This window comes from Mycteria americana, chromosome 1, assembly GCF_035582795.1.
Source record: "Mycteria americana isolate JAX WOST 10 ecotype Jacksonville Zoo and Gardens chromosome 1, USCA_MyAme_1.0, whole genome shotgun sequence".
NCBI classification, from domain to species: domain Eukaryota; kingdom Metazoa; phylum Chordata; class Aves; order Ciconiiformes; family Ciconiidae; genus Mycteria; species Mycteria americana.
Window position 1 is genome coordinate 14733091 of NC_134365.1, and position 11445 is coordinate 14744535.

An 11445-nucleotide genomic window follows, 5' to 3' on the forward strand; every position below is an offset into this window, starting at 1 on the left:
CAGTGGGAAAAGTGGAAGGCAAACGGCAGAGACCTTGCCAAGCCCCATGACGTGATGAATGACTTCTCACATCCCAGGGCCTGACACGAAGAGAGGCCACAGAGGGTCATGCTGCTGTTTTCAGATGTTAAAAAGGCCCATCACCTACTCATTGCTTTCATTTCTCGTGCAGGAAGAGCTTCCCCATTGCAGGACCTGCATGGGCAGACCCAGCTCTGCCATGAAGTATTCCTCTGCAAAAGCATGGGCAACGTACACAGGAAAACGATTTTCTGTGTCCTTGCTAACTCATTTATGAATATTCTACCAGACGGGTTGAATGCTGTGACCACGAAGTACCTCTCAGCCACAGAGAGAAGAATATTCCCAGATTTCTCTAAGTCTTCTGGCCAGCGAGTGTTGTGTCCGCTCTCTTTTCCCTTTTCCTTACCTCCTCTCCGCTGTGACATGCACAGCACATGGGCAGACGTCAACTTTCACGGTCTCCCCATAAGTTCCCAGGGAGCATCCTACATACGCTACCCATGGACAACCAGCACGCAAATCCCTTCAAACCCAAGCTGGGGCAGGCCAGGAACCACCTGTGGATGCAACGCGGCAGGATGAGGAGGGGAAAACAGCATTTGCTCCCAGACGCCCTCCTGTGCACGAAAGGGAGCTTGCTTGATGGGTTTCCCTCTATGAACTGGGGTTTTGCTTCTTTGCCAACTTTTGATCATCTAACTGCACTCTCAAAAATGGGATCGGGGGGATGGAAAGAGGGAAATGGTGAGGCCCCTTACGCTGTGTGTTTTTCACCAGCTGGACCGCTCTGTGTACAGCCACACAACAGCCAGGCTCTGGAGAGGGACAAAGGATGGAGCGCCAGTGTCCAGCCACCCATGGCAGCAAGGAACAATGAGCTGGACAGTAGGAGACACAGCCGGAGCTGGGATTGGCAGGCAGACCCTCTTCTTGCCTCTCAGCTCTGTCAGGACACACCCGTTTATTTACAAAACTATCCTTCAAGCAGACACGGGGAGAAATAAATAACTTTGGCTAATCTGAGGCAATCATGATTTTGCTAAGCGTGGTGTAAGAGCTCTTAGCATTTCGTCTCGGTTCTGGTTTATAACTCGATCCCCTCAGCCCAATGTGTACAGCCCTGCCTCCTGTGGGAAACAAGGGGGAGAGAAGAGAGCCTTGTGGCAAATTGGTAGCAACTTCAGTCGTGCATGCGTGTGAGTAGATGCCATTCAGGGAAACACACACAGATCTTCAGCCCCATCTCTGATGATTAATCTGCTCACTCTGACTAAAGAAGAGCAAGGGCTCTGCCAGTTCCCCCTATGCTGTATCTTGCAAAACCAAAGAGAGAAACCAGTGACCACCCTGCATGTTTGCATGTCCCAAGGCTTCTGCCTCAGGAGGAGACACAGCAATAGGTTTACACGTGGCTTCACAAATATTTCCAACACCTAGTGAACCCCTACATGCGAAAGGCTGGGCTTATTAATAAGACTTCTCATCCACCAGACCTAAATCAAATTTTACTCCGGGCATCTCAATCAAATACTTAGAACTGTCCCCTGGAGCTGCTCCCTCCTCTGAGTAGGCAGAGAGGAGGAGGGGATGGGGCTGGAGGCATGCGGGGCCACCATCCATCTGACGTCCTCCCCTGCTGGCACCCAGCCCTTCAGCAGGGAGGTGGGGACAGGCTGTCCCGCAGGCTGGCACACCACCTCGCTCCTGGGGAGCGGGGCAAGGCATCCCCCCAGAGAGGGTCTGTGGGGAGCACCGGTCCCGCTGCGGGGCTGGATACACCCCGTCGTGTTTGTCACCCTGGGACACGGGAAACTGGGGCAGCACTTGGTTAGGGCACTGAAGCACTTGCACGGTTCGGGGAGAAACCTGCAGCACACACAGTTTTAGGCAGAAGATCAATGTAGAACTCTGAAAAGAAGGTTTGGGGTTTTTTTACACTTATGGTAGTGTAGGGTAAAGCTTGCACCTGGAGGGAGATGGATTTGTCACCTGCTGTCACTCAGGGCTCTTGCAGGTTGAACTTCAACAGACGCGGGCTGGAAAAGCGCCATTGATTTCACCCCCGAGGAGACGCCTGTGAAACTCTCACAACCAATATTCATATCAAAGTGCCCAGAGAGGAGCAGGCAACAGCCTCCTCTGTTTTGTTACCAGGATGAAAAAATATGGCAAGAGGGACCTTACAAAGACTGCGAAAAACAGCCTCTGCTCTGCAGTAAAAGCCTTTGGGAAAGTGTCTGAACTCCTCACCTGCTCCCCTGCAACTTTCACAGGCCACTCGTGTCCAGTCCCCCTAGACACCTCCTGCTTTCTAGACAGAGATGTTGATGTAACGGGCATTGCCTACAACAGGTCGTGAGGAAACACTACAACGCAGCAGTCAGGGATGTCCTGATTCCCCAGGAAGACCAAAGATCCCACTGGGGTGGAGGGAGAGGAGCCTCGTGGAGATCGCTACCGGCATGCAAAAACCACATACACCAACCAGTCTCCCCAAACAGAAAGCCATGCTGACAGCAGCAGGACGAGGGTGAATAGCCAACAACTACACCAAAGGGGGTCTGGAGTGACACAGGTGATGCTGCAGTTGGTGAGAGGAAGAACGAGCCCACAGGTGCCTCTGCCTGAAGCTAAGCTGAACCCAGCTGCCCAGGAAATGCTGTGGTGCCCGGGAGGCATCAGCTGCTCCAGACGGTTGCAGGAGATGATGGCAGGGAGCCTGTGGCCCCATGCCCAGCCCCTGAGTGCCATGTCCAGCCCCTGCCAGGACCTCTCCAGCTGCAGAAGGACAGAGTAATGCCTGGTCCTGGACTGTGGAATAAATGGGCACAAACCCTAACGCCCCTCGCAAACCCCGGTTCTCCCTCTCCAAGCAGGACGTACACTTCTCTGACGTTGCCTTATTTAAGGCAAAGCTTAGTGAGACATACATTAAAACAAAACAAAGTCTTCAAAAAAACCCACCTCCATGACCCTGCTCTTCCCTTTAGGAAAAGAGTAAAAAACGTGTCGCCCGTGGGAGGCATCTGAGCACTAGGGGGGACCTGGGAGAAGGTCCCACGGGCATGGGCCGGCGGGATCTCTGCCTCCATGACGCCACCGTCCGTTGGCACAGCCCAGCCTGCGCCACGCAAACTGCGTGACACACGCTATGACCTTCATTTTCCAGGACTGACCTGAGGGGAGGGGGAATGGAAGAAGACCACCCGCCTAACAAGAAGGCATCGTCTGACAAACTGGGAAGGTCTTTTCCACAAGCAATCTGTTCTTGGGCTTTGACAGATGTTAAAAGTTGCACCGTCAGAGTTTGTCCTATGTTTATTCCAGAGGCTAGTCACAACTGGGGAAAAAAAAGTGGGAATTACACAAATATTCCAGACACACATTTGCACTCTGTGCACCTTTCATGCCCAATGAAAAGGCAGGAAATGTTAACACAAAGAAAGGAAGTATGTTAAAAAGACTGAACCTTTCATCAGAGACTATTGAAATTCTCATAACAAGGGCCAGTATGAAAGGTTGCTTATTCTCAGAGGTAAGACAGTGCCGTTTCCTTCCCTCTCCATGCAGCAAACACTCATGACAAATCTAAACCGCAGCTGTAGGGCATGAGACACACAAAGCAAATAAAGGTTGCATCTGAATCCATTTCAGTTGTATCACCACAGCTATTATCAGATTGAAAATCATACTTCAACCAGTCAATATGCAAATACTGTAGTATTGTACCATAATAAAATGCTACAAAATATTTCAAAGTATTTCAAAGTATTTCAAAAGCAGTGGCCTTCAAAAATCCAGATCGAGCGAACAATAAGTAAAATGAGAAATGCTGCCAGTCTGACAGTCTTGCCCCGTTCTACCTAATGAACCAACACGGGTTTGGTGGAATAATCAATGCAGGAAACATTGGAGAAATGTACTACATGCCACCATGGCATAGTAACCTACTTATAAATCATTTACTGGTCACCTTAGGTCTTGAAGTACAAGGTTTATATCTTGTTTTATATACATCTATTTATATCTAATTACAACTATTAATTGCTTATAAGAAAAATATCTTTTTTTTTAAATTTCTACTTAAAAGCAGTTAGTATGGACAGATTTTAGCAATGAATTCCACAGATAAATTATACATATAAAAATATCTCCTTGAAACTCAGAAAGCAGAAAATATGTGCAATATCCCCACTGAAACAGCATTTTTGCTGTTTTCACCATTTACAGGCTTCTTTTCTTCCTTGACTTCAATGCTGGGTGACATGCTATGGGAAAGGTCTGTGCACACATGCCAGCCCCCACACCGAGCTCTGGGCCTCGGACGGCGAACTCACTGAGGCAGAGATCATTTTTTAATGTGTACAGACAAGCCCAGTGTAGTCTGCCCTACACAGACCCGTAATATCAACAATACCGTTTCTGTCCTACAGTCAGATGTCACCTGACAAATGTGGGTCATGCCAGCACGCCGTGCTGACTTTGGTTTCTGTTATTTGGGGCAATCCGGTCTCCTTTGCAGGGGGGACCAGCCCCCTGACTGGGGAGAAAGGATTTAACCAGAGATTACATCTCTTCTGCAAATTTGCAAGAAAGGCTCATTTAGGCCTTTGTGGACCTTCTATCTCCTTTCATCAATCCCATGCCTGACCACATCTTTGGCTGAGCCATCTGCTGACTGCTTATTTGGCCCACATATTAGAATGATGACAACTGAACCTGTTAAAATTTAACATCTTCCCTATGGAAACATGGTTTGTAAGAGGCTGTCAGCTGTGACCTTGCCTACCTTTTTCTTTTAAGGTTGGCATCCTTCATTAGTTTCTGGTCAAGAGATCTTAAAAGCACAACTTTTTAAAATTTGCAGAGACACACCACATGAACTCTGGGGCCAGACAAGAGCTTCAGAAATATAGACAATCCATTCGCCAACATCAAGATTTAGAAACCCACATTCGCTCAAAAACGGACTAAGACTTAGATCTGTCAAATTCAAACAGACCTTCGAAAGAACAAGGCACAGTATTCAGAAATCAGCCTTGCTTTTGCAAAGTTCATTTTATGCAAGAAAATCCTAAATGCAGCAGCGCACAGTCAGGGTGCACTCTGGGCGCTTTGGTGGATGAGGATATTTATAGTAAATGCTGACCCCAGATGAAATTTTTATGATGTGCTACGAAACCCTTACGCAGCTGCAAGATATTGCTAGGGACCTCAGAGGAAAGAAGAGACTTGAAGACCAAGAGTCTTCTCCATTCTTAATAACTCCCTCTCCATTGCTACCTATTCCCAGCCTCACATTTTTAATCTAAGTGTCCCTTAAAAGTTATAGAATAATCCCTGGAGCTAACTGGCCTCCTAGCTCCCATGAGCAAAAATTTCTACACACCTCTTTAATTTAAAACAAATATGATGGAAGTCTCCATTCATCCCAAGATCAGAGGAGGGTGTAAGTGGGTGAGATGGAAGTTTTTGAGGGAATACCCTGCAAAAGACTCAAAAAGCTGACCTGCTTCTCAGACTGATGCTGGAAAACATGGAACGAAATCTGCTCTTCTGTTACCAATCCACCGTCATTATCATCCCCTCCTGCACACTCTTTACGTCTACAGCTCACAAAAAGCTTTCTACTCCTCGGCATAACTGCTAGAGGAAGTATCCATAACTGAGTTTCTGCAATTCTGTTTATACCTCAAGCAGCATCACTACTTACTCTCCAGTAATTTTCTCTCTTCCTCTCCCTCACTTATTTCTTAAATACAGCAGTTAAATACAAAGGTGGAATTGGCCAGACTTTAAACAACTTTTTATCAGTGCTGAAAGAGTGCATAACTACCACTTAAAATAGTTGAAAACTTTTTTTACAACCTATCAAAGCAATGGTTCCAGACAATATACAGTATATCTAAGAATAGTAACAGTCATTGATGGAAGCTGATAACATTTGGGGACTGAAGGTTAATCCGTTCTGGAAAAAAAAAGGAACAATGGAGAGTGAAATAGAAACTCAAGTCTCATTAAAGAAAACTATTTTAAGGGCAGAATTATGAGTTTTAACATCAATCATGGGAAAACAGTTCCAAGTTGTTCCTAAAAGATCTAAATTTGAAACCTTGGGAAAAAGGCACTGTTTGCAGTGACAGCGAAACTGGTTTTGAGGGATAAGAAAAAATACGGTGTAAAGGTAATCTGTTTGTATTTTTTAAACACTACAAATCTGACTGTTCATTTCTAGGTCTTTGTCATTAAGGGCAGTGAAGACTCAATGTTCAGTGAAGTTTATCCTTTAGACGTGTATTTTCTTTATGCATTTCCAATGTACTTATCTGCCCATAAATGATGGTACATGCTCTCAGCACTGAAGGCGAGTTGACATGGATAATCAAAATTGATCGCAGATTGGAAATAAACTCAAAAGAACTTGCATAAAAAATTTCCATATATACCGTTGTTGGGGGTTTTTTTCCTGAAGAAATTATATTCTGCTCTGCAGATTACAGTGGAAAGCCCAGGAGGAAAACAAAACAGGATCACTGCTATCTAACAGCAAAGCTACGGGCAAGCCAAGTGGGCCCTGATGCAGCTCCCCAAGCACACGACCACCGCTTGGCGGGAAGGAAGCTGAGCAGGTGCCTACATTAAACCAGTGCACACTTTGTCAGTTTGCATCTGAGCAAGTGCTTAAGTGCTTTGCCAGCTCAAGGACTTAATTAAATTTGAAATAAGCTAATTCAAGGAATAAAAGTCTGCCAAAGGTAATAAAATTGTTTACCAATTTATCAAGTCAGTCCTGTATATAAAAGAGCATATTTATATGCAGTGTAGGTCTGGTCCTATTCAATCAGTGAATGCGTTTTTAAATATTTACTGATTGCAGGAATAGAGCCAAATCTGGAGTATTTTTAAGGGTTAGGGGAGAAGTGCTAAATCCCAAAGTATCTAATTTAACTATGCAAAGCAGGGAATATTATTGCCTTCATTCTACTTCTGAAATTCAGCGGCACAGGGGAATAAAGTGCCGGATCCAGTGTGTCAGAGAAGCCACCTGCAGAAGCTCTGTGCTTGCCTGGTTCCCAGGCAAGTGTCTTTTGCACCAGACACCGTTCCTCACCCGGGCTGCAGGGCAGCGCAGGGGACGGTTGGGCAACCGGGCGAGAGCCGGCGTCACAGCTCCACTGGCTGTGCATTTCTTTGGGCTCTGCCACCCTGAGAGCCCAAAGAAATGTCTAAACAAATTAACAGAAAGTTGTTGGCTGATTTTTTTTAATAAGAATTTTTTCTCATCCCGCCCTGGGAATTGGTTTCATCCAATTCACTCCTCTTTGATCCTGACGCTCTTGGATGCGGCTGTCACCTGTCCCTGTTGAATGAAGGGGCCTCGTGTAAAACAGGGCCTCGCTGGAACTTGCGAAGAGTTGGAGCAGTGTATTTTAATATGCTCTCTGAGCAGGTGAATTTGCATTGCACATATGCAAATCTCCCTTTGTCTTGTGCTTCTGTACTGCATCTCAAAACTCCACCCTTAAAGTTTGATTTTTAAATGATAAATGCTGAACTGGTGCAGACTGGCATTTTCCAGTAACTTAAACTGCACTACATAAAAGCCCAGATTGCTTCAAATTATTTCTTCAGACTGTATACTTTGGGGTTTTTTCTTGTGCTATATTTAACATCGATAATTGTTATATTTAAAAATATTCAAATGAGATATTTCAAAATATCTAACTGAATAAGTGTGCTTAGCTCAAGGATATGTCTGCTGCGCTGTGCATAGCAAACAGGCAGTGCTTCTTGCCTTGGTTTGGCACAGGTAAGTGTTAAATCAACGCACAAAATTGACAAAAATTACCATTGCAAGTGAGAAATAAGATACCAGGCTGACTCGCACCGCGGTGTACCCACACCTTGTACTATGCAAACAAATCAGTTTTCGAGTCACTCTGCAGGCTTTCATCGGTGTTCCTACGAATTAGTACGATCCTTTGAAAGCGTCCAGTTTGTTTATTCTCTCTTAATACAGCGGCTTTAAAAGATGCCCTGAACGCTTTGGCTGCAGCCCCGGGGCAGATGCTGGCCTCCGCCGGCGATGGCGCGGAGGGCAGAGCCGCGCCGACGCTGCCCGCTTCCAGGCGGAAAGGCGCAACCACGGTGCAAATTTCAGACGGGAGCGGGGCGAACAGAGCCCCCGGGGAAGATGCAGCCGCCAGCAGCTTACGGACGGGCCCTGCCGAGCCCGCCGGGCCGCCGCCGCGCACCGAGCAGGGCTGGCCGCGGGGAGAAGCGCAGGGCGGCTCCGCAGCGCGCAGCGGCTGCGCGGGGGCGCGCAGGGCCGGGGCAGGGGCGCGCAGCCGGGGCGCAGGGGCGGCAGCGGCTGCGCAAAATCTCCGGGCGGCCCGTGAGAGCGGGTAGGTAGAAAGACCGAGGCGCAGAGGTATATTCAAAGCCGCCGCGTTTTGCTCCGTCAGATGTAAAAGAGCGACGGAAAATCCACCCTTGGCTACCTGAAAGCTCTGGCGCGCAGCTGGGGCGTCTCTCTGCTGTCTGGGGTTTTAAAAGCCACAAGCCATTTTTAGAGGGCGAAAGGCAGAAGAGCATCCCCCGAGAAACACACACATCCCTGCTCCTCACCCCGCGGGGCCGAGGCAGCCGGGCAGCCTTGCCCGCAGCCCTGCCCGCAGCCCTGCCCGCCACAAACCCTTCTCCCCAGACCAGCAACGGGGCTTAAACACCGGCTGCAGGCTGGAAAACACGGCAGCAGCGAGGAAAGGGGCCGATCCTGTTATTTACGTGTCTGAACCATATTTTTAAAAATCCAGCATTCAAAATTGTGTACGATGGAAATTCCAGCTTCTTTTTTCCTCTGCAGATTTGTGGCTCGGCAGGTTCAGTGCAATTTAACTGATCTGAGTGTGTATTACGGGAGGAAGACACGGGGCTCTAAGGAAAAAAATCATCTGGTGAAGTCATATAATTTACATACGTGGTTTGTTAAAAAGGACACCAATATTTTAAAAACAAAAGTTTCATATGAATTTGGTAAAACTATATTGTTAAAGGTTATACATAGACAAAAACTTCAGGGCCCCTTAGATCTTGTGAAAATGAATATTTGATGTGTTTGTTTTTTCTGTCTTTACAATTAAAAATTCAATCAGAATATTCACATGACTCAACGGTTCTGTGGTTTACCTAAAACTTAAGTTCTGAGCTGGAATATAGCGAAGTCTGAAGTTTAACTCCAACTTTAGCCAGGGACCATTACACAGTACCTGTTTCTGAGCAAGGTGTTTTAAATAAGTATTTATTTTTAATTTTCCTGACTTTGTAATGTTGACTGCAGAATTAGCTCTTACTAGGTAGCACTGCAAAACCTCGGGCAGACACAAAGAGAGAAGAAGGATTAGTGGATATACCTTTGAGCAGTCTTCCACGGGTATGAATTAAAAAATGTTCCACACATGAAAGTTTTCCGTCCAGAGAGGTGGTGACCAGGCTGTTGAACCAGCACAGTTGCTGGTTTACAGGGGCACTCTGCAGCCAAAAGCAGTTTTCCACAGCAGGCAGCGGCGTACCTGCCTGCGAGGCCGCAGCCAGCCCTGGGCTGCACCCCGGTGCAGCCGGTGCATCACGCAAGACCCTACCTGCGTGAACAACTTTGCCTGCTCTGCTTCCTTCTCCTCGGCCTGGGCGTTCACAAAAAGCGGGTGGTTTATTATTTCTGGGCACGACCTTCCACCTTCGAAGCCACCTGTGAGTGCCTGACCCACCGCTCCCGCCCGCGGCTCCTGCATCCCCTCCGCGCGGAGCAACAGGGCGGCTGCCCCGGCCAAGGCTGCGCTACGGCGGGGTCCGCGGTCCTTGCGAGGACACGTTTGGTGACCCGCGAGGGGCAGCCGCCAGCTGCGGCACCGCACGGCCCCCGAGGAAGGGGCGATGCGCTCGGTGCAAGCCGGGCCCGAAAGCCACTGAAGTGGGAAAGGGACAGACTTCCAGCAACTTAGGAGGTTCTGGCTCCGGTCCTGGGCCGGTTCAGGAAAGGGGGCTCGGAATTTCCTCGGAATTTCCCCGCAGGAGCCGCGCCGGGGCAGGGCGAAGCGGCGCTGCGACGGGGGCGGCGGTCCCTGCGCCCGGGGCAGGTGGAGCCGGTCCCGCACGGCCGGGGAGCCCCGAGCAGCCCCTCGCCGGGGCAGCTGCCCTGGGGCTCGGCACAAGGCCGCCCGTTTCCCCGTCCGGGGCGCCTGCCCGCCCCCGCCTTCGCGCCTGCGGGGCCCGGGTGCCGCTCCGCGGTGCGGGACCCCCCGGGGCCGCCCGCCCGCCCGCCCGCCCGCCGCCGGGGGACGCGCAGCGCCGAGCACGGCGGGCGCCGCCACCTACCGTGGTACTCCTGGCCGGGCACGTAGGCGGCGGGGCTGCCCGCGATGTGGAGGGCGATGAGCACCTCTCCCTGCTCGCCGTCGCCCTCCAGCTCGCCGTGGTGGGTGCAGAGGAAGAAGAAGGGCGAGAAGCGGGCGCGGGGGGCGGCCGCCCGGCCCGCCGCCAGCAGGGCACCCAGGGCGGCCAGCAGGCAGGGCCAGCCCCCGGGGACGCCCCGCCGCCGCTCCATGCTGCTGCCGCCGGCGCCGCTGGGGCATCCAGGGCACGGCGGGGCCGCCGCGCCGCTCCGCTCCGCACGGGACGGGGCGGGACGGGACGGGGCGGGCGCTGCCCCCCGCCGCGGCCCGCGGGAGTTCGTGGGGAGGCGGGCGCGGAGCGGAGCGGAGCGCGGCGCGGGCAGGGGCGGCCCCTCCGCGCCCGCCGAAGGCTGCGCCGTCCCCGCCTGCCGCTGCCGGGGTGCGGGGCACGGAGCTGGGAGTGCGAGGGCTGGGAATAATTTATTTCCCCCGGTGTCGGGGCGGGAGGGAGGGGAAGGTCCCTCCCCTCCTCCTCCTCCTCCTCCTCCGCCTCCGCCGCCGCCGCCCGCTCCTCCCGCGCCTCGCTCTGCGCGCCGGTGCGCGGTGCTGCCGCGGCGGGGACGCGGGCTGCGAGCCGGGCTCTGCTGCCCGCCCTTTGTCTGCCTGCGGGTCCCTGCCCCTGCCTCGCCCCTGCCTCGCCCCTGCCTCGCCCCTGCCCCTGCCCGTGCGTCCCCGCCCCAGCTTCTGCCCCTGTCTCCGCTGCTGGGTCCCAGCCCCTGCCACTGCCACTGCCCCGGCCTCTGTCCCTGCTCCCCGCCCCAATACCTGAGTCCCTGCCCCTGCTCCCTCCTTGCTCCCTCTCTGCTTCTATCCCTCTACCCATCCTTTTGCCCCATCCCTCTGTCCCTCTGCTCCAGCCCCTGTCCTTTTTGCCCTGTCTGTCTGTCCTTTTCCCTCTGTCCCAGCCCCTGTGCACCTGCCCCAGCCCCTGTCCTTTCACCCCTACCCCTCTGCCCCAGACCCTGCCCCT

At 51.4% G+C, this 11445-nt stretch overlaps 1 protein-coding gene across 1 annotated transcript in view; it reads right to left on the reverse strand.

The window, feature by feature from the left end:
• The window catches only part of RELN (reelin), a 293553-nt gene extending 282926 nt beyond the window's left edge, over positions 1-10627 (reverse strand). The window contains exon 1 of the mRNA XM_075491501.1: positions 10399-10627. Within this exon, the coding sequence (XP_075347616.1) occupies positions 10399-10627 (229 nt within the window). The remainder of the gene's footprint in view (positions 1-10398) is intronic.
• Positions 10628-11445: the final 818 nt, after the last annotated feature.